A 23,725-nucleotide genomic window follows, 5' to 3' on the forward strand; every position below is an offset into this window, starting at 1 on the left:
AGCATGAATGGAGGAGGGGCAGAGAGAGAGAGAGACAGAGAGAGAGAGAGGATCCCAAGCAGGCTCAGTGCAGACCCCCATGTGGGCCATGAAACATGAAATCATGACCTGAGGCGTGGGCTTGCGGGGGGCAAGGAGCCCTGCATGGGGGGAATCCGGGGGTGGCGGTCCGGGGAGCAAGGAGCCCTGCCTGGGGGTGTGGGGGTGGGGGTCCGAGGTGGGGGTCTGGGGATAAGGACCCCTGCACCGGGGTGGGGATTGGGGGTCCGAGGTGGGGGTCTGGGGGTAAGGAACCCTGCACGGGGGGTGGGGGCCCAGGGGCGCAGGCCCCTCTTTGCTGGCTCGGCTGTGCCTCTGGACAGTTACTCCAAGGTCTCCTCTGCACGGCGTGGGGAGGAGGGGCCGCGCTGGCCTGGATGACCCCAAGGACAGTCGGGGGCGGCCCCTTCCCCTCGGATCCCGTCCAGGGCGCCCCAAGCACTGAGCAACCGCGTCCCAGCCACCCGCCCCGAAGCGCACAGGTGTCCCTACATGTTTCCTCGTCCCTGCAGCCGCAGGGTCTCGGGGGCGAGTGTGGGGGGCCCCCGAGGTTGGAACAGGAGGTGGTACCACTGGTCACAGAGCTTAAAGAGATGACCCGAGCCTCGGGGCGGGGCCTGCCGGGGGCGGGGCTAGAAGGTGGGCGGGGCCTGTTCTGTGAACGAGGACCGGCGGGGGCAGCGTCAGGCAGGCAGGTGGGCGGGGCCCGGACGGAGAGAGGCTGGGCAGGTGGGCGGTGCGTGGGTGGAGGGCGGGGCGTGCGAGTGGGGCGGGGCCTGCCCTGGACACGTGGGCGGGGCTTGATCTGGCAGGTGGGAGGGGCCCGGGAGGGGCCAGGCGGGGAGGGTGGAAGGCGGAGCATGCGGGCGGGGGCATCGCGGGGCGGGGGCATGTGGGCGGGGCATGTGGGCGGGGCACTGGGAGGGGCGGGACCCGGGCGGAGGAGCGGGCAGAGAAGCGCGCGGAGCTGCGGGCGGCTCGGCGAACCCTTCCCGGAGGTAAGCGCCCCGCCGCGGACGAGGACCCCTGTCCCACCCCGGGCTGCTGGCGCGGTCGGGCGCCCACCCCCCGGGGGCGTCCCGGGCGGCTTCCGGCTCTGCTCCCTGGACGGGGACTGGGCGCGTGGCCGGCTGGTGCCCTGGGGGCGGGACACGGGGAAGCCGGGGCGCCCCCACCTTTGGAGAGCTGTCGCTTTCTCACTTTCGCTTTCGTCCCCACCTGGGAGGGGGCAGGTGGCCTCCCGGCCCTGGGAAAGGGGCCCCCCCGAACCCCGGCACCCGGCGCACCCGGCGAGGCGGCACGGTTTACACCGCCGGCCTTCACGTCGTAAACAATCCGCCTGTGAAGACGCGGACGCAGAGGCAGGGCGCCTGGAAAACCGCCGCCGGCACAGCCTCGCAGGGCGGTGTGGCTCATCTCGGGGTGAGGGGTGCGCGGCCGCAGGAAGCCAGGCTGCCGGGACCATGGCGAGGGGCTTGCTCCTTCCCGTGGGTCAGCTCTGGGCGCACCTGCCCCGCGCCAGGTGACCCGTGAACGGCACCCTGGACACTGTTCCTGGGCAAGGACGCAATAATCCATAGGACGCCCTGTGTGGAGGTCCGGTGGTGTCTACAGGGTCACTCGCTTGTTTCACAGTGCCCTGGGGACGTCACCCTCAGTGGTCCTTCCACCCTAAGTGGTGTCGCTGGGTCCCCCACTTGGCGGCTCAGCTCTGAGAGAAGCAGAAACTGATTGCATGTTCTGAACGCAAAACTGACCCTGCTCGTTTTTGGCTTTGTCTTCTCGGGAGACTTCTCGGGAAGTTGTGTCCCGCCTCACAGAGACCTCCTTTGTCGGTTTGCCTGCCAGTTTGCTGACTGTTGAAATCAGAATAGGCCTATTGGGGTGCTTCTGCTTGCTCACAGACTCAGCACAAAACCCCGGGATGTGCAGTGACTGGGCCCGGATGTGTGTTTCACTCTTAGTTTTGTGGGCAAGAATGGAGCCCTCAGATCCAGACTTCCGTACGGCCTCCTGTTAGGGTGATTCCCACTGCTGGCTTTGCATCCCAACCCCTGTGGGCTCTGCTCTGTGGGACCTGCTCGTGTGAGGCATTGTCCCTGCCCCTCAGAGGCTCCCAGGTTCAGGTGGAAAGACAAAACCAGCATCTGGGCAGCGAGAGCAGTTAAGTGTGAAGTCCTGTGCTATCACCTGCTAGTTCAAAGGTGACAGCCAGCGTGGGCTGGTAAAGACGGGGCTTTGCGGAGTCACCGGTCGTCCTCTGGATTTAGAAACGGCAGCTGGAGACTGGGACAGGCAGGTGGAAGGAGGTCCGAGGGTAACACTAAGACTTAGAATCCGTAATGGCGCTCACTGCCCACCAGCTGTGATCCAGACCCCCTGTCGCAGACTTTGACTCTGGAGTTCTCGCTTGTCCAGCAAGAGAGCAGATGCAGAGTTGAATACGAGAGGCTAACGTCCGGGAGGAGACAAGAGCCCCGAACAGGGGCTTCCTCTCCGCATTTATTGGGCTTTCAAGATCTTACACACAGGGTGAGTGTGGAGAAAAGAAGATCTTACACGCACGAACGTGGAGAGAACAATCAGACAGTAATCATTAACTTGTGTGTATAAGAAGCAAAGGGTCTGGGGGGGGGGAGGTGAGTGGATTTTGTGATCAAAGTACAATAGTACATTGGCTCCAGAAGGAAAGTAATTTCCTGCAGGTGAAATAACGTTTCTCACAGTCCCAGTACAATATCCCGCCAGCTAACGTCAGGCGCTTTCGCCCCGCAGGGGTGGCGTTCTGCCCGAAGCTTTTTTCTAACCCATTTGTGTGAGTAAAACCTATTTCCCCACAACCCCCCACCTCCCTCTCCAGCTCTGGCCACTCTCTTCATGCTCCCTGACACACTGACCTCCCCGACACACTGACCTTCCAGAAGGTTCTTACTGAGCCTATTTTGCACGCCTCGCTCTCCTTACACTCGCTCTCCTGCCCAGAATGCCCTGTTGGGGAGTCCTCTACATCTTTTAAGAAGCATCTCAAAAGGCCCCTCTTCTGATGGCTTCCTCAAGGGCGAGTTGGAGAGCCCGTCATCTGCCCTCCGTTGCTCCTTGCACGCTTCTTGCCCCCTCCTCCGTCGGAGCTCTTGTCCCCTGCAGTGCCCATTGGGGGGAGGGGTCTTTGTCCGACTCGCTGGGGACCCTCTGAGCCAGCGCCAGTGTCTGGCACCTAGCAGGCATTTGGCACATGATCCTTGGTTGCACATACAGGGCACAGGAAGCACCTCACCCACCTGGTGCGGAAGGTGTGGGCTAAGCGTTATTACTGGGAACCTGAGACTGGATACATCGGTGGAGCCAAAGCCCAGCGGCCTTGAGGGGCTAGTGTTAGATGGTGGCAGTCCTCAAGACCCTCGGCAGCCCTCTCTGCCCCCGGGATGGCAGGCGCGTCCTTGGCTGCAGAATACCCTCTCCATCCTCGCCCCCACCAGCGCCCACAGGCTCACACTTGGACCTTCTGAGTCACTCCACCTGCGGGGGCTCCAGGCCCGGGCTCCCTCCTCTCTCTTGAACACGGTGCCGGGGTGCCTCTGCCGGGACTGCCCCCCCCCACCACGGTTCACCGCTCCTGTGACTTAGGTGGCAGCGTCTATACCCCTAGTTAGAGGTGCCCTCGGGCTGGGGTGCGTCCTCCTCTGCCCCGAGGCACCACGCATGGTCCTGTAACGACATCACGCCCCCGCCCTCCGTGGCTGCCTTCAGGCTCGGACGTTAGCTCCCTGAAGGCAGAGATTGGGTTTGTCTTGATGAAGCCCCAGCGGCTAACACCTTCCCTGGGAGACCGTGCCCAGGAAGCATGTGCCAGACAGAAGACTGACCAGGGCGGTGGGAATGTAAAAGGAGGGACAACTCGGGGCGCCTGGGTGGCTCAGTCGGTTAAGCGTCCGACTTCGGCCAGGTCACGATCTCGCGGTCCGTGAGTTCGAGCCCCGCGTCAGGCTCTGGGCTGACCGCTCAGAGCCTGGAGCCTGCTTCCGATTCTGTGTCTCCCTCTCTCTCTGCCCCTCCCCCGTTCGTGCTCTGTCTCAAGAATGAATAAAACGTTAAAAAAAAAAATTAAAAAAAAAAAAAAAGGAGGGACAACTCTAGAGACATCTGGGAAAGAGGAGCTGGGACTTGGTGCTCAGTCCCAGGAAGAGAGTCTCCCAGAAGGCTGGCTCACCACCCGCCGGGCAGGTGTCAGGAGAGGGGGGCCCTGGCCCCAGGAGACGCCCACGTCCGTGCTTCTCCCTCTCTCAGGGCTGGAGAGAGATCCTGGGGGCACGAGTGGTGGGGACAGTCCAACTCGTGAAACGTGACCTGCAAGCCAGGGGTGGGGGAAGGCAAAGGCCAGGGGGAAAACAAGAGGACGAGGGAGGAGGCATTTCAGGAGCTTCTATGTCTATAGGAGCAAAGCTGTCGGTGCTACAAGAGAAAACGGGGAGATTCAGATTAGAACAGGTGAGGAGGGGAGCTCAGGACGGGGCCCCGGAAGGAGGCCACGGGGCCAACTGAGCCCAGGCAGCGGGCGCCCCTTGTACTTCCTGAGGAATTTGGCCGTCGGGGAAGAGTGGCCCCGTGAAGAGATTGTGTCTGTTTCATAAGAGATCTGATTCCTGTTTGGGAAACCGAAGCAAGCTATTTCCGGGTACGGTCTGGCCACGTACCTGGCCGCCAGGTCACACTCACATGTGCACATTCAGAAACGGGACCAGGGGAATTCAGCTCATCAAGGATGCCCCCACGGTGGCCCCAGGATTCCCTTCTCCCAGCCCGGGGCTTTGGCCCTGGTCTTGGACGTTCCCGCCCACAGCAAGTTGGCCTCTGGCCCCGGCGCCCCACCCAGGATGGAGCAGGGGTGTGGGGCTGCTGGCCCAGGGCGGTTTCCACCCTCAGGAACCTCCCTGGGGCCCAGTCCCCGGTTGTCTGCACGAGGCAGGAACATGTGCTTGCAGCCCCGGCCGCCCCCGCTCCCAAGTCCCTGGTGCCACGAGTAAACTCTTCCTCCTCCACCCCTGGGAGACGCAGGACTCCCCCCTCCCAGCCTGACTCCCTCCCTCACCTCCCACCCAGGGCGGCTCTGCCGGGCTGCTGCCGAGTGGGCTTGGTTTCATCAGCCAAGGGGGGTTTCTCTTTTTGCTTTCCTTAGCTCAGCCCAGAGTACAGCCCTCCCCGGGATGGTTCTCTGGTGCTTGTAATCTCTCTTCTCATTTCCATCGTGTCCATAGTTTAATAAGGATTTTCTTCACTGGGCCTCCGCCGCCCCCCACTGCTCCATTTACATCACAATCCAGGTTGTCATAACTTTCTGGAGAGGCAAAGGCGGGCTCTTCGGGGGCTCGGGGGCTCGGGGCTCTGGCACCTGGCTGTTGCCCCTCTCTCCGGGCCATCAGCTCGCAGGCTTGGCCGAGGTGCGGTCGGGGAGGCTGTCAGAGCCTCGAGGTTAATTTTCTGAGAGTATTGGTGCCGCCTGAAGCTGAAATCAGGTAGAGATATTCAGTCCGTGGAGAGCTCCCTTTTCTGGAGGATTTTAAGCGTGTGGTGCGTGTTGTTAGTCTTTGATCATCACCCAAGTGAAATTATTTTTTTTCCAGATGTTTTAAAACGGTGGGAAAGAATTTATAATAAACAGAAGAGAAACCATTCTGTTGGGTTTTTGACACACTGGCTTCTTCAGAATATCAGTTCCTCTGGATGCTGGTGTGGTCGGGGGCGGGGGGGGGGGGGGGACCACCACCGGAAGATATTAAGGGCAATCCGGCAAGATTTTCCCTAACTTCCAGGAGTGCTGAAAAGGGAAACTCCTGAGGCCGCACCTGCTGGGAAATCCCCTGTCCCTCTCAGTGTTCCCCTTTGGTGGCTCCTAAAGGGAGTGCATCTCTGGAGAGGTGCTCTTGGACTAACGATGTCTGTGTCCTTAAGCAACAAGAACCATCAGAGGGTGGCGTGTGAGGAACCGATTACTCTGGATCAGGCACCGGAGTGTCCCCCCTTGTGTGTGTGTAGACGGCCCCACTGGTGCTCAGAGAGGCTGGTCATCCGTTCAACTGGGAACGAGGACTCGAATTCAGCTGCAGACTTAGTCCTCATTTTCATCCCACCCTCCCCCACCCCCCCAAACAAAATGGTGTGCGGGGCAAAACAGATGCAGAGCTCAGAGCGAGCAGAGCATCGGGGAGGGGGGTGGATGATGCCAGCGGCGGCCCTGGCGAGCCCTCACCCCGGGCCCTGCGCTCACCCCGCGGCCGCGTCCCGACCCGCCCTCGGCCGCCCCCTGCCGGTCGGCGGCAGAAGCGCCTGCCCTGGAACCGGGAAGGCCCTCGCGCCTGTGTCCTCAGCTGCGCAGTGAGGGAACCCACGTGTCGTGTCCAGCCCCGGCCTCGGGGCCCTCAGCTGATCCCCGTTGGCAACCATCTGGTGCTTCACCCGCCAGGGTCGAGAAGAGTTGGGGTGAGCGTATTAACGTGGCCCCTTCCCAGAAGTGACCGGGCAGCACCTACCCGACCTTCATCCCAGGAGACCGGGCAGCCTGAGCAGTGAGTGTGGACAGATGGCGGGTCTCGGGGCCTTGCCGCTCAGCTGTGAGGGTCACCTGGAGGCTTGTGGAGAGCCAGAGTGTCAGGTCCCCGGCCGCCTGCTGACCAGATTGCGTTTTAGCGGCACCCGCAGGTGGTCCCGGATGCCTCCGAGGGGCTGGGCCGTGTGCAGGATACTCCATTCTGAGTTTTTGGAAAAGATCAGAATGACGACTAAGTCTGCAGCTGGATTCAAGTCCTAGCGCCCAGCTGGAGGGGTGCGCGACCCTGAGCACTTCCTCCGCCTGTAGGACCCCTCATCCTAAATCTGAGACCTAACGATTCCTAGCCAGTGTCCCCTGACTCGGGCCTCATTTAGCCAGCGAGCTGCTCCGAAGGTCAAACTCTGATGGCGAACCTGGCCATCTGCCGTAGAGCAGACAGTGCTGGTCCTCAACCCTGGGCTGAAGCCTTCGTCACCGAGTGACCATGGCAAAGTCCCGTGAAAAGGAACTTAGGTCCGGGGAGACACTCCCTCCCCACAGCGATTTGAAGAAAAATGCGCCGGATCGTGAAAGTGTGGACTTTCCCTCTCCGGAGCCCCAAGGAAGAAAGCTCCCCATCTGACTGGCCCAGACACTGGGCCTCTGAACCAGAGGCTGGGCCTAGACTTCTCAAGACCCGGCGGCTCTGATGGCCCACGTGCCTTGATTTGCAAAATGGTCTCGATCTTTTCTAGTTGAAATTCTGCTCAGTAAGACACACACCTAAAGCTTCAAATTCTTCTGCAAAGAAAACTGCCATATGGCATAGAAAAACATGTGCATCACAGTTTCTGTTTCTCCCCCTTAATTAGCTTTTCTCCTTTAAGAAAACAAAAGCCCTTTATCTTGACTCACCAAATCAACACTGACCACCTTCGTCATTGTGATGAATTTCCTAGAGTCTCAGGAACGGGAGCCCTGGGCCAGCCGGGGAGTGGGGGTCTGTGCCCCCAGAATAAGGACGTGTTAGGAGCTCCCCGTGTTAGAACTAGGAGGTGAGTCTGATGAAAATAAGCCTTCGGAATATCAGTGGAGATAATATTACTGGGGTGTTAAACTGTGCTACCTCAGGGATACTGCACAAATAAAAACAGGGTCTCCGCCCTCAAGAGACGTGCAGTCTAGGGGGAAGGTGTTTAATAAAAACGCTGTCTGGGAGGTGTGGACAGAATATCAGGGTGAGATAAAATGTGCCCCGGGGGTATGAGGACTGCTGGCCTCCGAGGTGGCCTCTGAAGGGCGAGCTGGATATGCAGACAGAAGCATCCCACCCCCTGGGGTCCAGCCTAAGGAGGCAAATTGGGTGAAGACCAAGTTCTGAGCAGGTGGCCTCCCTCTGGAGCACAGGCCCAGACTGCAGGTGCGGTCGGGAGGGGGGGTTGGCTTGGGATCCCCTCTGTCAAGGGAGAAGGTCAGCCATTCCAGGGTAGACTACAGTCTACAGTGGACGGCCCAGAAGTCCTGTTCCCTTCGTGGGCAGAAGGAGCCAGTGAAGGCTTCTGATCAGAGGTGTGCTTTCGGGCTCCTGGGGTAGCTGGATGAGGGGTGCATGTGTCTGTGGGGGACTGGCTGGGAGGTCAGTGGGCAGGGGCAGGGGGGACATGACCGGCAGGGGGGCAGTGCCCTGGGGTGAACCTTGTAGAATTGGCCACCAACTGCGTTGAGGTCACACCGGGTGGGGGTCTGTGGGTCCAGGAGGGTGGATGGGGGGGGGAGGGGCTGTGGACGGGGGGAGGGGGCTGTGAGTCCAGGAAGATGGAGGGGGGGGAGGGGCTGTGTGTGTGTGAGGGGGCTGTGGGTCCAGGACGATGGTTGGGGGTAGGGGCCTATAGGTCCAGGACGGTGGACTCGGGGGGAGGGGCTGTGGGTCCAGGATGGTGGACTGGGGGGGATGGGGGAGGGGGGGTGTGTGTGAAGGGGGTGTGTGAGGACGATGGTTGGGGGGGAGGGGCCTATAGGTCCAGGATGGTAGGCGGGGGGAGGGGGCTGTGGGTCCAGGATGGTGGACTGGGGGGGGGGGGGGGGCTGTGGACGGGGGGAGGGGGCTGTGGGTCCAGGATGGTGGACTGAGGCGGGGAGAGGGGGGGAGGGGCTGTAAACGGGGGGGGAGGGGGGCTGTGGGTCTAGGATGGTGGACGGGGTGGGAGGGGCTGTGGGTCCAGGACGGTGGACTGGGGGGGACGGGGGGGGAGGGGCTGTGGGCAGGGGGAGGGGCTGTGGGTCCAGGACGATGGTTGGAGGAGGGGCCTATAGGTCCAGGATGGTGGACGGGGGTGGGAGGGGCTGTGGGTCCAGGACAGTGGAGGGGGAGGGCGGGGGGCTGTGGGTCCAGGACAGTGGACTGGGGGGGACGGGGGGGAGGGGCTGTGGGCAGGGGGAGGGGGCTGTGGGTCCAGGATGGTGGACTGGGGGGGGAGGGGCTGTGGATGGGGGGAGGGGGCTGTGGGTCCAGGATGGTGGACTGAGGCGGGGAGGGGGGGAGGGGCTGTAAACGGGGGGGGAGGGGGCTGTGGGTCTAGGATGGTGGACTGGGGGGGAGGGGCTGTGGACGGGGATAGGGGGCTGTGGGTCCAGGACCATGGTTGGGGGGAGGGGCCTATAGGTACAGGGACGGTGGACTGGGGGGGAGGGGCTGTGGGTCCAAGATGGTGGACTGGGGGGGATGGGGGAGGGGGGTGTGTGTGTGTGAGGGGGGGGGGTGTGAGGACGATGGTTGGGGGGAGAGGCCTATAGGTCCAGGATGGTAGGCGGGGGGAGGGGGCTGTGGGTCCAGGATGGTGGACTGGGGGGGGAGGGGCTGTGGGTCCAGGATGGTGGACTGGGGGGGTGTGGGGGGGAGGGGCTGTGGGTCCAGGACGATGGTTGGAGGAGGGGCCTATAGGTCCAGGATGGTGGACGGGGTGGGAGGGGCTGTGGGTCCAGGACGGTGGACTGGGGGGGGGTGCGGGGGGGAGGGGCTGTGGGTCCAGGATGGTGGACTGGGGGGGGAGGGGCTGTGGACGGGGATAGGGGGCTGTGGGTCCAGGACCATGGTTGGGGGGAGGGGCCTATAGGTCCAGGACGGTGGACGGGGGGAGGGGCTGTGGGCCCAGGATGGTGGACTGAGGCGGGGAGAGGGGGGGGAGGGGGCTGTAAACGGGGGGAGGGGGCTGTGGGTCCAAGAAGGTGGACTGGGGGGAGGGGCTGTGGGTCCAGGACGATCGTTTGGGGGAGGGGCCTATAGGTCCAGGACGGTGGACGGGGGGGGGGGGGGAGGGGGGGCGGGGGCGGAGGGGCTGTGGGCAGGGGGAGGGGCTGTGGGTCCAGGACGATGGTTGGAGGAGGGGCCTATAGGTCCAGGATGGTGGACGGGGTGGGAGGGGGGGGGGCGGGGGCGGGGGGGCTGTGGGTCCAGGACGGTGGACGGGGGAGGGGCTGTGGGTCCAGGACGGTGGGCGGGGGGAGGGGCTGTGGACGGGGGGGGAGGGGGCTGTGGGTCCAGGACGACGGTTGGGGGGAGGGGCCTAAGGGTCCAGTATGGTGGATGGGGTGGGAGGGGCTGTGGGTCCAGGACAGTGGACTGGGGGGGGTGCGGGGGGGGAGGGTCTGTGGGTCCAGGACGGTGGTTGGAGGAGGGGCCTATAGGTCCAGGATGGTGGACGGGGTGGGAGGGGCTGTGGGTCCAGGACGGTGGACGGGGGAGGGGCTGTGGGTCCAGGACGGTGGACGGGGGAGGGGCTGTGGGTCCAGGACGGTGGACGGGGGGAGGGGGCTGTGGGTCCAGGACGGTGGACGGGGGAGGGGCTGTGGGTCCAGGATGGTGGACGGGGTGGGAGGGGCTGTGGGTCCAGGACAGTGGGACTGGGGGGGGTGCGGGGGGGGAGGGTCTGTGGGTCCAGGACGGTGGACGGGGTGGGAGGGGCTGTGGGTCCAGGACGGCGGATGGTCTCCAGGTTCTGAGGTTGGATCGGGTCTGAAGCAGCTTCACAGCCTGGTTCTCGAGGCTCCACCCGCTGCCCGACACCAGTGCGGGTTCACGTTTTCTTCACCCCGCGTGGCCTCCCGGCTCCCGTTCCGGACGCGCCCCGTGGTGTCTTCCTGACGGCTCTCGGCTCGCTGTCCCGGCGCCCCCCCGCTCGGAGGTCCGCTTCAGTCCTGCCTTGCTGTACGTCGTAGGAAAGCCGGTCTGCATGGTATCTTGGTCATGCCACATGAGCCCGGATAATTTTGCGTAAATTCTGTTCGTCCAGGGGCCCTGGCCCCCCGCACTGCCTCTGTCATCTCCTCTGTCACCCGTTGCTGCAAATCCAGGGTCGAGCGGCCGGGTCCGGCGGGTACACCGCGGGGCGGTGAGGGGTTGTCTGCAAAAAGACAAAAGTGAAACTAGAAAGCTCAGCTCCGCTGTTCTGAGCTACGCACCTCTGCAGGGATTTCTGTCTGTTACGTAAGAGGAGAAATCATTCTGATGGTTGAATAAACCAGCAGCTTGGGGACCAGGTGGCATCTTCCCGGCAAATACGGTGGTTCCGTATCGGCACGCGTGTATCTTACAGTCCCCTCAAATCCTCACTTGTGAACCAGAGTTTCTCTTCTGTTCTAGAACAAGAGGTTGGACTGCAAAGCTTAAAGTATTTGCCGTCAGGCCCTTCGCGCTCTGAGCTGCGTCCCGGGATACGGAGCGTGCCGGGCTGTCTGTGAAGCCGCGGGTTGGAAGGAGCGGATTTTGGAAGGTCAGTGAACCCTCTGAAATGGTGCAAAATTGGGTTTGTGATGCGTACGTGCGTTTTTGGAGGGCAAGGAACCAGAGCTATCGGAGTCTCAGAGGGGTCGGTCTGTGACCTCAAGACATTTAAGAACGACTGTAGAGTGTGGTGTGCATCTGGCCAGGGAGGCTGGGCCTCGTCTGTCCCTGTCCCCTCCCGCTGGGAGATGGGAAGAAGGTCACGGAAAACCCAGAGTGCGGTCGTCCCCCTACCATGTGTCTCCCCCCGCCCTCGGCTCTCCTCCTGAAGCACATCTGAGAATCTGCTGCCTGAGAACAACAGACCTCCTTCCCCCAGCGTCTGTGTGGGCCCGGGGTGAACCCAGGGCTCAGAGTTTGGGCCCTGCAGGGATGGCCTCTCGTCCCGTCCGTGCAGGTGCCGGCTGGTTGTGTCAGCCGCAGGGTGGCAGGGACAGCGTTGTTGCTGAGCTGTCCCTTTCGAGGTGGGCGGGGCTGGGACTCCCCTCTGGGGCTTCCCAGGAGCCTGATGCCCACATGTGCCCCCACCGTTTTGTTTTCTTTCTGATAATTCTCCCCTGCATCTGTCCCATCTTCCAGGACAAGGGCCTCCCCACCGCGTGCACCAGTCTGATCATCAGGGAAAGGGGGTGGGGGGGGCAACCGCTCGCTATGTGGGTGGAAAAAATAGGATTCAAAGAATATCTGGCTTTAATCATCTCAGAGCTTGTGGTGAACGTGGGGAGAAGAGGCTATGGCCACAGTGCTTAGAAAAGCATCCTTGTGGGGCGCCTGGGGGGCTCCGTCGGTTACATGTCCGACTTCGGCTCAGGTCATGATCTCACAGTTCTTGGGTTCGAGCCCCACGTCGGTCTCTGCTGACACCTCGGAGCCTGGAGCCTGCTTGGGATTCTGTGTCTCCCTCTCTCTCTGCCCCTCCCCTGCTTGTGCACACGATCTCTCTCTCTCTCTCTCTCCCCTCTCTCTCTCAAGAATAGATTTTAGGGGCGCCTGGGTGGCGCAGTCGGTTAAGCGTCCGACTTCAGCCAGGTCACGATCTCGCGGTCCGTGAGTTCGAGCCCCGCGTCGGGCTCTGGGCTGATGGCTCAGAGCCTGGAGTCTGTTTCCGATTCTGTGTCTCCCTCTCTCTCTGCCCCTCCCCCGTTCATGCTCTGTCTCTCTCTGTCCCAAAACTAAATAAACGTTGAAAAGAAAAAAAAAAAAATTAAAAACAAAAACATTAAAGTTTTTTTTAAAAAAGAAAAGCATCCTTGTTTAATTTTTTTTTCATTTTATTTATTTTAGAGAGAGAGTGGGAAGGGGGAGGGACAGAGAGAGAGAGACAGTGTCCCAAGCAGGCTCCACACTGCCAGCACAGAGCCCGTCGTGGGGCTTGAACCCACGAACCCTGGGATCATGACCACGTGAGCCCCCAGGGGCCCCAGAAGAGCACCCATAGTATAACAAATGTTTAAATGACGGCTTTTCCATTTTGAAGTTGAAGCAGAGGTATGATCTAATCTATAAACACGATGTTAAAGAAATCAATATAACGCCCTGACAGGAATATAACGAGAAAAGGAAAGGGGACGTAAGTGATGAGGAACTAATATGTCCTCACGCTAGAAGGCAAAGTGAGTTATTTTGACTCTCACACTCACTTATAAGGAATAAGTTTGGACTTAAGAGAAGAAAATATTCAACAGACATTTCTTAAAGTTTTATTACCTTTGACATTTAGAAATGAGGGCCACATAAACGGGGTCACACGCACTGTCCCCGGGAAGTCCACCCAGATGGCACGCTTCATGGCTCCCGTGGAGACCCAGGTCACCAGGAAGAGATTTTCCGGAATGGTGACTAACTTCTCGTTTGCAGCTGCGAACTGAGCAGGGTACGATCTTCCCTAGATTTGTCAGATCCCATGTCTGGAAAATTCAGAATAGAAACACTGCTGAGAATACTTTGTTGGGGGGCACCTGGGTGGCTCAGTCAGTTAAGTGTCCAACTCTTGATTTTGTTACGGGACCAGGCTGGGACGCTGGCGGAAAACCCAAGCGGCACTCAGAGATCTTGGTGGATTGGAGATTTATTTAACACCGGCGGGCTCGGAGGAGACCGTTTCTCCAAAGATCTGAGCGCCAGATGCAAGTGCGGAGGGTAATTTATCGTCATCAGCTTCCATATCTGGGGGGGGGGGGGTGGGTTTTCGCAAGCCGCAGCAAAGAAAGAAAGAAGAACCCGGAGGAGGGTCTCTAAGCCAGAGACCGGAGTTGGTTTTAGCCCCATCGGCCATCTTTGGTGTTCTCCAGCTTCTCCAACAATTTAGGCTCAGGTCATGATCCTGGGGTCGTGGGATCGAGCCCCACATCAGGCTCTGTGCTGACAGAGCAGAGCCTGCTTGGGATTCTCTCTCTCTCTCTGTGCCCCTCCTCTAATTGAGCTCTCTCTTCTCTCTCTCTCTCTCTCAAAATAAATAAATAAACTTTAAAAGGAAATACTTGTCGGCCTGCAGAAGAGAGTCAGGGTCTGAGGTCACTTTGAGACGGTTTCGGCCTCCAGGGACGCCCGGCGGGTCATCTCCCTGGAGCTGAGCAGCTCCGCCTGTGCAGGACCAGGTGCGTGTGGCCTCCCTGCTTCCCGGGGCGCGTTGTGGCCCGGACACCTGCACGCTCACAGGACACTCCCGCAGAGACAGCTTCCCCATCGGGAGCCACTGTTCCGCACAGGAAGTCTCACCCAGGGTGATGGTTTCTGCCTCAGCAGAGACCAAGTTCCCCAAACAGACCAGTGTCGTTCCCTTGTTGGCAGTGATACTCGTTCAACTTTGCGTTTCTTCTTCTTAGCAGCAGGCATCCTTCCATCCTCGCTGGGCTGATGGAGAATATGGCCTCGTAAGGGAGGGAGACGGCAGATAAGTCAGCCAGTGTTTGCGCCAGATAATTAAGGGCTTGTGATGATAGTTGCCTTGCAAGGAATAAACAAGGTGTGTTTGAGCGAGTTGGGGGCAGGGGAGTTACCGCAAATAGTGAGTGTGGGGGAGGCTCTCTGAGGAAGTGTCCATGTGAGGAGCAGAGAGAAAAGCGTTCCTGCACAGGACGCAGCATGTGCCAAGGCCCTGAGGTTGGAAAGAGTTTGGAGAGGCAGCCAGGAGCGCCGTGCTGGCACTCCCGGTCACCCGGTCTGGTGCTGACTGCTCCTCCCCCCGCACATACGGTCCTGTCCTTTTCCCTCCTGCCTTCAGGCCTCTGCTCCGGCACGATGTCAACAGACAGGGCTTTCCTGACCACTGTCCAAGTAGCAACCAACACCCAGCCCTGGCGGTCCCTGTCTCCGTTTTTCCTTCTTTTGTTGGGTGTCCCCCCTCCGCTGCTTCCCTGCACCAGCACGTGAGCCCATGAGCACAGTCATGGCTTGTGAGTTCGTCTTCTCTCCCGTGTCCCGAAAGGTGCCCAGCACCTAGTGGACACTCCCCACATACTTGTCGAGGAAGTTGTTGGGGAGACAGAGCTGGAGCACAGAAGTCCTTGTGGCCGTCGTCCCCAGGGCTCTGTGCAGGGAGGGGACAGCAGAGTCCCCAGGCCGCCAGGAGGGCGACCCACCCTGGAAGGTGCGGGGGACTTGCGGCTGCCGCCTCAGGCCTTGGGCAGCAATGGTGAAAAATGATCAGATTGGATCAACATTATCGCCGACTTCTTCCCAGTGATTATTAAATGCCCGGTTTTGATGCTTGGGGTCAACTCGGAGTCGATGCCTCCTTGTGATTTGCTCTAATCTGTGTGTCACAGCCTCGGGTTTCCATGGAAACCAGCCCCCACATGGAGCAAAACACCAGCAGAGCCACGGACTAAGGTTACGGCAGGTGCCTCCTTCTCCCCCCTCCCCCTGCCCCACCCCTCCTTCTCCCCCTCCCCCATCCCTCCTTCTCCTCTCCCCCCCACCCTTCCTTCTCCCCTCCCCCCCGCTCCTCCTCCCCTCCCCCCTCCTTCCCCCTCCCCCTCCCCCTTCTTCTCTCCTCCCACTTTCCCCCCACCCCTCCTTTCCCCCCACCCCTCCTTTCCCCCCCCCACCCCACCCCCCCTTTCCCCCCTCCCCTGCCCTCTCCCTGTCCCTCCTCCTGGCCCCTGAGCCGCATCAGTCTCTCCTTACTTCTGACGTTACAGTGAGAGCCCGTTGAATGGGCCGCGGGCACCAGATGCGGGGGCTCCGAGGGCCGATCCCCCCGCGTTTCCTCCGACCCCACAGCCCCGCACTGGGAACACCAGCCAGACGCGGCTGTGCCGCCGAGCATCCACACAGCCCTGCGGGCCGGCTGGCAGGGGCGCCCGGTTCGTCCGCATTAGACCCATCCTGTGATGCTTTGTGGACAGTGGCATAAAGTACCCCTGCTTGTGCGCTGAGGCGGCCCGGCTGTGGACGGAGGGCCGAGGAGCCGGCTGGCTGGGAACGGGCCCAGGGGTCGTGCAGATGTGTCTCCACCTGCGGCTTTCTCCCACTGTCTGCGCAGACCTTGAGTAAGCGACTGCGTGAACTAATGAACCGTTACTGCAAAGACTGAATGTTTCTGAAGGACTTGGAATAGTGCTTACCTTGTAGGCCCACCCCCCCACAGCCGCACCCACAAAGGGTCTCGGCAGCAGGCAGGTCGTGCGGGAGCCCCCATGTCCCAGGGGCCCGCGCGCCATGCCTGGAGCTCGGTCGGCTGTGTCTTCATTTCCCCGTCTTCTCCGCGGGATCATGGGAGACCCCCTTGACCTTGTCTTCGGAGTAGTGCTCGTGGCCAGTCCTGTGCTGGCGATTTCTTCCTGCTCCTCGGACGGTCGGCTAGCCTTGTACCGATTCTGCAACCTCACCCAGGTGCCCTGGGTGCCTGGCACCACGGAGATCCTCCTGCTAAGCTTCAACTACATTGAGACTGTCACTGCCTCCTCATTTCCCCTCCTGGAGCAGCTGGGGCTGCTGGAGCTCGGGACTCAGTATACCCCCTTGCGTATTGACAGAGAGGCCTTCCGAAACCTGCCCAATCTTAGAGTCTTGGACCTGGGCGGGAGCCACATGCACTTCCTGCATCTCGACGCTTTCCAGGGGCTGCCCCACCTGCTTGAACTTCGACTCTTCTTCTGTGCTCTCTCCGACGCCGTATTAAGAGACGGTTATTTCCGAAATCTGGAGTCTTTGACTCGCCTGGACCTGTCCAAAAATCAGATTCGTAGCCTTCACCTTCATCCTTCATTCCGGGAGTTGAATTCCTTGAAGTCTATCGATTTTTCCCTCAACCAGATACCCATCGTATGTGAACAGGAGCTCAAGCCCCTCCAAGGGAAGACGCTCTCCTTCTTAAGCCTCGCCACCAATGGCTTGTACAGCAGGGTCCCCATGGACTGGGCCAAGTGTATGAACCCGTTCAGAGACATGGTGCTGGAAACCCTGGATGTTTCCCACAACGGCTGGACCGCGGATGTCACGGGGAACTTCAGCAGGGCCATCAATGGGAGCCAGACCTCCTCTCTGGTTCTCGCCCACCACATCATGGGGGCTGGGTTTGGCTTCCATAACATCCGGGACCCTGACCGGAGCACATTTGCCGGCCTGGCCAGGAGCTCAGTGGCACGTCTGGATCTTTCACACGGCTTTATCTTCTCTCTGAACTTTCGGCTCTTTGAGTCTCTCAGGCACTTGAAGGTCCTGAACCTCGCCCACAACAAGATAAACAAGATTGCAGGGGAAGCGTTTTATGGACTCGACAGCCTGCAGGTTCTCAACATGTCACATAACCTTCTGGGCGAGCTTTATAATTCTGATTTCCGTGGACTGCCTGAGGTAGCCTATATTGACCTTCAAAACAACCACATTGGGATCATTCAGGACCAGACATTCAAATCCCTGAAAACATTACAGACCTTGGATCTCCGCGATAATGCCCTTAAAACCATTTCTTTCATCCCGAGCATCCCTACTATCTTCTTGGGCAGCAATAAACTGGTGACCTTGCCGAACGTAAGGCTTACGGCCAACTTCATCCACTTGTCAGAGAACAGGCTAGAAGATCTGGACAGTCTCTACTTCCTTCTCCGGGTCCCTCACCTCCAGATCCTCATTCTGAATCAAAACCGCCTTTCTTCTTGCAACCCAGCTCATGCCCCAGCGGGGAGCCTCAGCCTGGAGAAGCTTTTCCTTGGAGGAAATATGTTGCAGCTGGCCTGGGAAACCGGCTTCTGCTGGGATGTTTTTAAGGGGCTCTCCCAGCTCCAGGTCCTGTATCTAAATAACAACTACCTGAATTTCCTTCCGCCAGGAGTATTTAGCGACCTGACCGCACTGAGGGGTCTCAGCCTCAGCTCCAACAGGCTCACCGTTCTTTCTCCCGGCGACTTGCCTGCGAATTTGGAAGTCCTGGACGTGTCCAGAAACCAGCTCCTGTCCCCTGACCCCGATCTGTTTGCGGGCCTCAGTGCCGTGGACATAACGTACAACAAGTTCATCTGTGAGTGTGAACTCCGTCCCTTCATCCGCTGGCTCAACCAGACCAACGTCACTGTGTTTGGGTCTCATGCAGACGTCCTCTGCATGTACCCCGCCTCGCTTGCTGGGACCTCCCTCTCCTCTGTGTCCATGGAGGGTTGTGATGAAGAGGAAGTCTTAAAGTCCCTGAAGTTGTCCCTTTTCATTTTATCCAGTGTTACCGTGACTCTGTTCCTCACGGCTGTCCTCACGGTCGCCAAGTTCCGGGGGCTTTGTTTCCTCTGCTACAAGGCAGCCTGCAGACTGCTGTCCACGGACCACGCCAAGGGCAGCGGGTCTGACGTGTACAAATACGACGCGTATCTGTGCTTCAGCAACAAGGACTTTGAGTGGGTGCAAAACGCTTTGCTCAAGCACCTAGATGCTCAGTACAGCGACCAAAACAGATTCAACCTGTGCTTCGAGGAGAGAGACTTTGTCCCGGGGCAAGACCACATCGCCAACATCCAGGACGCCGTGTGGGGCAGCAGGAAGGTGGTCTGTCTCGTGAGCAGGCACTTCCTCCGAGACGGCTGGTGCCTCGAAGCCTTCAGTTACGCCCAGAGCCGCTGTGTGTCTGACCTCGACGGTGCCCTCATCCTGGTGGTCGTGGGGTCCCTGTCCCAGTACCAGCTGATGAAGCATCAGTCTCTCAGGGGATTCGTGCAGAAGCGGCAGTATTTGAGGTGGCCTGAAGACCTCCAGGATGTCGACTGGTTTCTTAATAGACTCTCTCAGCACCTTCTAAAGAAAGAAAAGGGAACGAAGAGAGACGACGACATTCAGCTGCAAACCATAGCGAGCGTCTCCTCATCCGCTAATCCCAAGCCACAGACAGCTCTGCATCTGTGCTAAGCTACCGTTTGGGGTCCTTTCTCGTAGCTTGTCTTTCCTAGTAGGAACGCGACGGGCTGTTGGTTTTCGTACCAACACGATGCCCGGTCTCCCTGACCCCACCATGGAGGGGAGTACTGTTTTCTCCCATTGTGCCGACCACAGGGCGTGCCCCGGTCGGGGGACGGGCACCGGGAGACCCTTCCCCAGCACTCAGGCCGTCCCTGCAGAACAACACTAAATGAGCACACGGACGAAGAGGCGGGTTTCCTTCCCCTTGTGGGAACAGTGCCGTTGCTGGGTACGGGTCACGCCTCATCTCCGGGTAGGGGTGACCCCGAGGAGGCCGGGACGAGAATTGCTAGATGTCTCGGGGCCATACCACACTTCCTGTTCTGACCCTCGAGGTCTCACCTCTGTGGGCCGAGAACGTTCTTTCTCAGCCTTATTGCCTCCAACTCATCAGCCGTTCGGCGGCTGCAGGGAGAGCAAGGCCCACATCCTGGTCTGAGTCCTGATTCTGCTCCCGCGGGCTGTGTGACCCAGAGTGCCTGATGTGCCCTCTCTGGGCCTGGTGTCTCGTCTGTGGGCATGCTCGTATCTACCAAGGATGTCAGGCTTCTCAAACCTTTCCTTGGTCGCCCTGTCAGCCACAGGGATGCACACTCGGGGGCACCTTTGCTGGCAGTCGAAACTTCCTTGAGATTGTATTTTTTTACCTCAAAAGAAATCTATAGACATTTGCATTCTGTCTTTTTCCATGTTGATTTTATTTTTTTTTATTAAAAAAAAATTTTTTTTTTAATGTTTTCATTTATTTTTGCAACAGAGAGAGACAGAGCATGAGCAGGGGAGGGGCAGAGAGAGAGGGAGACACAGAATCCGAAGCAGGCTCCGGGCTCTGAGCTGTCAGCACAGAGCCTGACGTGGGGCTCGAACCCACAGACCGTGAGATCACGACCTGAGCCGAAGTCGGACGCTCAACCGACTGAGCCACCCAGGCGCCCCATCCATGTTGATTTTAATACAGGAACGTTTTTCTGCGAAGGTATAAAGAAAACCAGGGAAGGCGTGCCAAAGTCACCCCGGGGCTTCGCACACCTCCTCCCCCAAATCCAGGAGCCCCTAGGCCTGGGCTCGGCGCTCACCCTCCTGTCTCTGTGCCCCTGCCCTGACTCCTCCAGAACACACATCCCACAGTCCGCCTCTTCCTTCTGGAATGTTCTCCCAGCCCCCTGGTGGGCCTCCCTTTTGTGCAGACTCTTGGCACCTCACCTGTTCTCCTAAGACCAGCACTTTCTACTTTCTCCGAGAGCTGGGAGCCTGTCGGCTGCTCCCCACTCTGACTGTAGGCTCCAGGGGGGGCCTTTCTTCTGTGTCCCACCCCCACTGGCCGGCACAGACCACATACGGTGTCAGGAAGGAATTCCTTCTCTCCGTCCTCATCCCGATCTGCCTGGTGAATCTCCTAGCACAACTGCCCGCTCCTTGTAAGCCGACACATTTGTGTCACTGGTGCGTAGCACTGTGCCGTGCCTGCACCGTGGGCCCCGAGGGCGGGGACCTTGTGTCGTTCATCATGGTCTCCTAAGCCCCTGCGGTGCCTGGCCCATAGTACGTGCCGAATGAAGGCCCGGTGGGCCGGCATCCCTGGTGTCCCTGTTGGCTCCTGGGGGGGGGGAGGTCTGCCAGAGCCGGTGCTGGGCGGGGGCGGGGGTTTCCAGCCTGAGGCTCGTTTCAGACCCTGCAGCATGGCTGGGGCCCCTGGGGGTGGGGGTGGGGGGACAGTCAGCCTCAGTGAGCAGCCTGGGGTCGGGCTAGAATGACGGGATGGAGAGGTCGGTTGGAGGGACGGGGCGATGGGAGGGATGAGGGGTGGGAAGATGGGAAGGAAGACAGGGTGAGAAGCCTCTCTTGACCCAGGACTAGGAAATGCAGTGAAACAGGCATCACGGTGAGACGTTGCTGCCGTGACAGTCCCCACCAGGGATCCAGAAGACGGTCAAAGGCCGGACGGTCTTCCTGCCCCACGGGCTCGCTGCAGGAACGTGGCTGCACGGCCCTGACCCTGTCCCTCATCTGGACGGCCCATAGGAACAGGCTGGCTGGGCGGGGCGCTCCCTTGTCCTGGGGCAGCGCTGCCCCAGGTGCCCCCTTGCTTTGGGTGCCTGCCACCATGACTAGTTTCCAGGCCAAACCCAGGCCCGTAGAAGGACAAGGCGAGTGTATTTGTAGGACGGTAGGTTGGGTACAGACAGCGTCGGACGTGAGGGCGTCCATCCACCTCTTCTAATCCTCGTGCTCAAAACACAAACAGCAGTAATTCTCCTGATGAAACACATTCAAAAAGCACCTTTGGGCATTTCTGTCAGTTTATGGGGGACCCATTTACATCAGACGTCCCGGCCGCCATGACCCCACAGGCCACTCTCATTTATTCCCGAATTTCTCTTTTCTGACAAAGACCCGAAACTTTGTTATATGCCCCTCATTCGCCTTCCCTCCCATCAGCAGAGCCAACCCTTGGAATTCTGTTCGCGGCCAGTGTCCCAAGTCTCGCTTCATGAGGCCGGCGGGACGCGGGCGCTGGGCTCCTTGCCGGGCCAGGACATCCCGCTTCCCGCATCGCCGACCATGGAGGGTCCCCGGGGTCCGTCCCAGGCGGGAGGGGCCACAGCCAGTCTCAGAATGGCGACACCTTGCTGTATTCAAGACTATTCTGGAAAATCCAGGACACTGTTGGGGGCAACTGAGACTTGGAAGGGAATCCCACTCATCGCTCCCAATACACTTGACTTTGGAAGTTCCCTCCCAACCACGTGAATCCGCAACGAACGACATTCACATAGTCCTGACATAACGTGAAATAGACCGTGGCGGAACGTTTGGAATTACGGAAGAACACGGTGGGGAGAAAGGAGAGGCGGGTAGGACGGGTAAGCGCCCCTCGCTGCGAATGGGTACAAAGTGTCCCAAGGTCAGATCAAGAAGGAGCATTCTGACGTGTGTTGACAGATCTGGAGATGCTGGAAGGAAGAACTCGACACGTTAACGGTGCTTGTCTGCGGGGGTTCCTCTGGATTCTTCCACTGGGGGTGTCGGGGGGAGCTGGGAAACCGGCTTTAAAACCTACCTGAGGGCGTTGGAGAGCCACACGGAGGACCACAGGAGGGAGACCACGTTTACGTTACGACCGATTAATAATCTAACGCAGATGGGAATGAATAATCAATAGATGTACATAAAATGGAAACTAAGTTCTGTCCTTGGCAGAAGACAGAGAAAATAGAATTAACTGGAATTTTAAGATTAAGCCACCCACGCAGAAAAACAACATCATTTCAGCAGACCAGTATACATGGGAAATGGTGCATATAACGTTTTGCTCAATTTTATCTTAAAATTAAAGAAACTTTTCATCTGTTTCACTTAGCAATTAAAGACTTTATTTCTCCGTGGCCACAGTCACGTCCACTTAGGTAGACCTTTTGAGAAATTAGACATTTTTATTTTATGGACAGACCATGGAAGGAATTTGCTACACTCTCTCGGCAGCATGGTCTGGGCGAGCAGGACAAGGAGGCTTTGTTCCTGACTTCGGGACCTGGTCCAACCGGCTGGAAATGGTGTTTCTTTTTCAGCCGGACACCTCCCCTCCCCTCCCCGGGAAGGTCGCCTCCCTGAGACGTGATAAGACTTCATGACATCATGTCTCATTGATGTCTCATTGATGACCTCATGTCTCACCTGCCGGGAGCAGGTGTCCCGGCGGAGTCGGCCTGCTGCCCTGACCTGTGTCCGATGCTCGGCGGCCCTTCGGGCCTGATGCTTGAGGCTGCTTTCGTGGTTTTTCCAGTGACCTTGGCCGGGGCCGGCTCTGGCTCTTCCCTGCTGCTACAGGGCCAGCGTCCTCCAGGCCCACAGGTCAGACCTGGGGAGACTTGCTAAAAGAAGTCACTGGTGTTTGTGTGCTGGTCCGTGCAAAAACAAAGACCCTTTCAGAGAGGGGACCAGGAGTCTCCACCGGTGCCTCTAAAGAAGGTGTCAGAGAGGAGGGAGCTGGTGTCGGGGGTCACTGGCTGGTGCAGGCACGGCCCCCCCGTGAGCCCAAGGCGGAGGTGGCCACACAGCGCCTCCCGTGCGGGGAGCGGGCGAGTCCTCGCTAGCCGTGTGGTCCGGCTGCTTGGAGCGCCGGGTCTGGGTCGTTGTTCTTGTTGATTCCAACCCCCCACCCCAATTAAAGGTGTGTGGAAGCAAGTAGCATGGTCCCGGCACAAAATGGTCCCGGCTGTGCGTCACCGCCGGGCGGTAGGTACTCGGAGAGGGAGCCACGTGGCACAGGCTGGCCACCAGCTTTCCAAGACTGCCGCTGTCCCTCGACTCTGGGGTAAAAGCGGCCCCTCGCTGGCGTGCCTGGGTGGCCCAGGTGGTTAAGCGTCCGACTTCGGCTCAGGTCACGATCTCACGGTCCGTGGGTTCGAGCCCCGCGTTGGGCTCTGTGCGGACGGCTCGGAGCCCGGAGCCCGCTTCGGATTCTGCGTCTCCCTCTCTCTCTGCCCCTCCCCCACTTGCACTCTGTGTGTGTGTCTCTCTCTCAAAATACAACTCTCTCAAAAATAAACTTAAAAAATTTTTTTTTTGAAACTGGTCCCTTGGGAGGTCTCGGCCATGCCCCTGGGAATCGGAGAAGGCAATCTGTGAGCTGTTCTCTTTCTAACACGTAAGCAGGTCCCCGGGGCACACCTGGATGGACCCGGGGAACGTCTTCCGCGGTCAGGACATAGAGCCCCTCCCCCCATCACCCTGAAAGGGTGCCCGCCCACCCCGCCCCTGCCCCAGCCTGGGGGCCACTGGTTCCCGTCCACACGGATGCTCCTGTTCCAGCTTCTAGAACCTCGCACAAATGGAATCACCCAGCTGACCTGCGTCCGGCTTCTTTCACTTACAGCTCGTTGTTCAGACTCCTCGAGCTCCTCCTGCGGGCTCGTCCAGCACGGTCCACGGACTCGCCACCATCTACGTATTCCGTCTCCTGTCGGGGCCCGTTGTCACCGAGAGGACCGGGCTGT

At 59.5% G+C, this 23,725-nt stretch overlaps 1 protein-coding gene and 1 non-coding gene across 4 annotated transcripts; one reads left to right on the forward strand and one right to left on the reverse strand.

Moving 5' to 3' along the window:
* Positions 1-1,006: 1,006 nt before the first annotated feature.
* On the forward strand, positions 1,007-19,461 carry TLR5 (toll like receptor 5). Of its 3 annotated transcripts, XM_047077195.1 has the most exons (8): positions 1,007-1,037; positions 11,202-11,331; positions 13,063-13,215; positions 13,354-13,481; positions 13,816-13,939; positions 14,566-14,737; positions 15,110-15,183; positions 15,485-19,461. In XM_047077195.1, the coding sequence occupies exon 8, from the start codon at positions 16,005-16,007 to the stop codon at positions 18,675-18,677; it is 2,673 nt and encodes an 890-aa protein (XP_046933151.1). In that variant the 5' UTR covers positions 1,007-1,037; positions 11,202-11,331; positions 13,063-13,215; positions 13,354-13,481; positions 13,816-13,939; positions 14,566-14,737; positions 15,110-15,183; positions 15,485-16,004; the 3' UTR covers positions 18,678-19,461. The 3 variants fall into 3 exon arrangements, with proteins under 3 accessions (XP_046933151.1, XP_046933152.1, XP_046933153.1); XM_047077196.1 differs by lacking the exon at positions 13,063-13,215 and having other exon boundaries at positions 13,816-14,737; XM_047077197.1 differs by lacking the exons at positions 13,063-13,215; positions 13,354-13,481; positions 13,816-13,939; positions 14,566-14,737.
* Positions 19,462-19,574: 113 nt separating this feature from the next.
* TRNAR-UCG (transfer RNA arginine (anticodon UCG)) lies at positions 19,575-19,659 on the reverse strand. The gene has a single exon. It is a non-coding gene; the product is annotated as a tRNA-Arg (tRNA).
* Positions 19,660-23,725: the final 4,066 nt, after the last annotated feature.

Source organism: Lynx rufus, unplaced genomic scaffold (genome assembly GCF_022079265.1).
Source record: "Lynx rufus isolate CCGP_SWC_20201006 ecotype Redwood Valley unplaced genomic scaffold, mLynRuf1.p SCAF_15, whole genome shotgun sequence".
Classification (NCBI taxonomy): domain Eukaryota; kingdom Metazoa; phylum Chordata; class Mammalia; order Carnivora; family Felidae; genus Lynx; species Lynx rufus.

Bases quoted from the DNA above. Each gene is read 5' to 3' on its own strand.
- TLR5 (XM_047077195.1), top strand. From the start codon at position 16,005: ATGCCTGGAGCTCGGTCGGCTGTGTCTTCATTTCCCCGTCTTCTCCGC.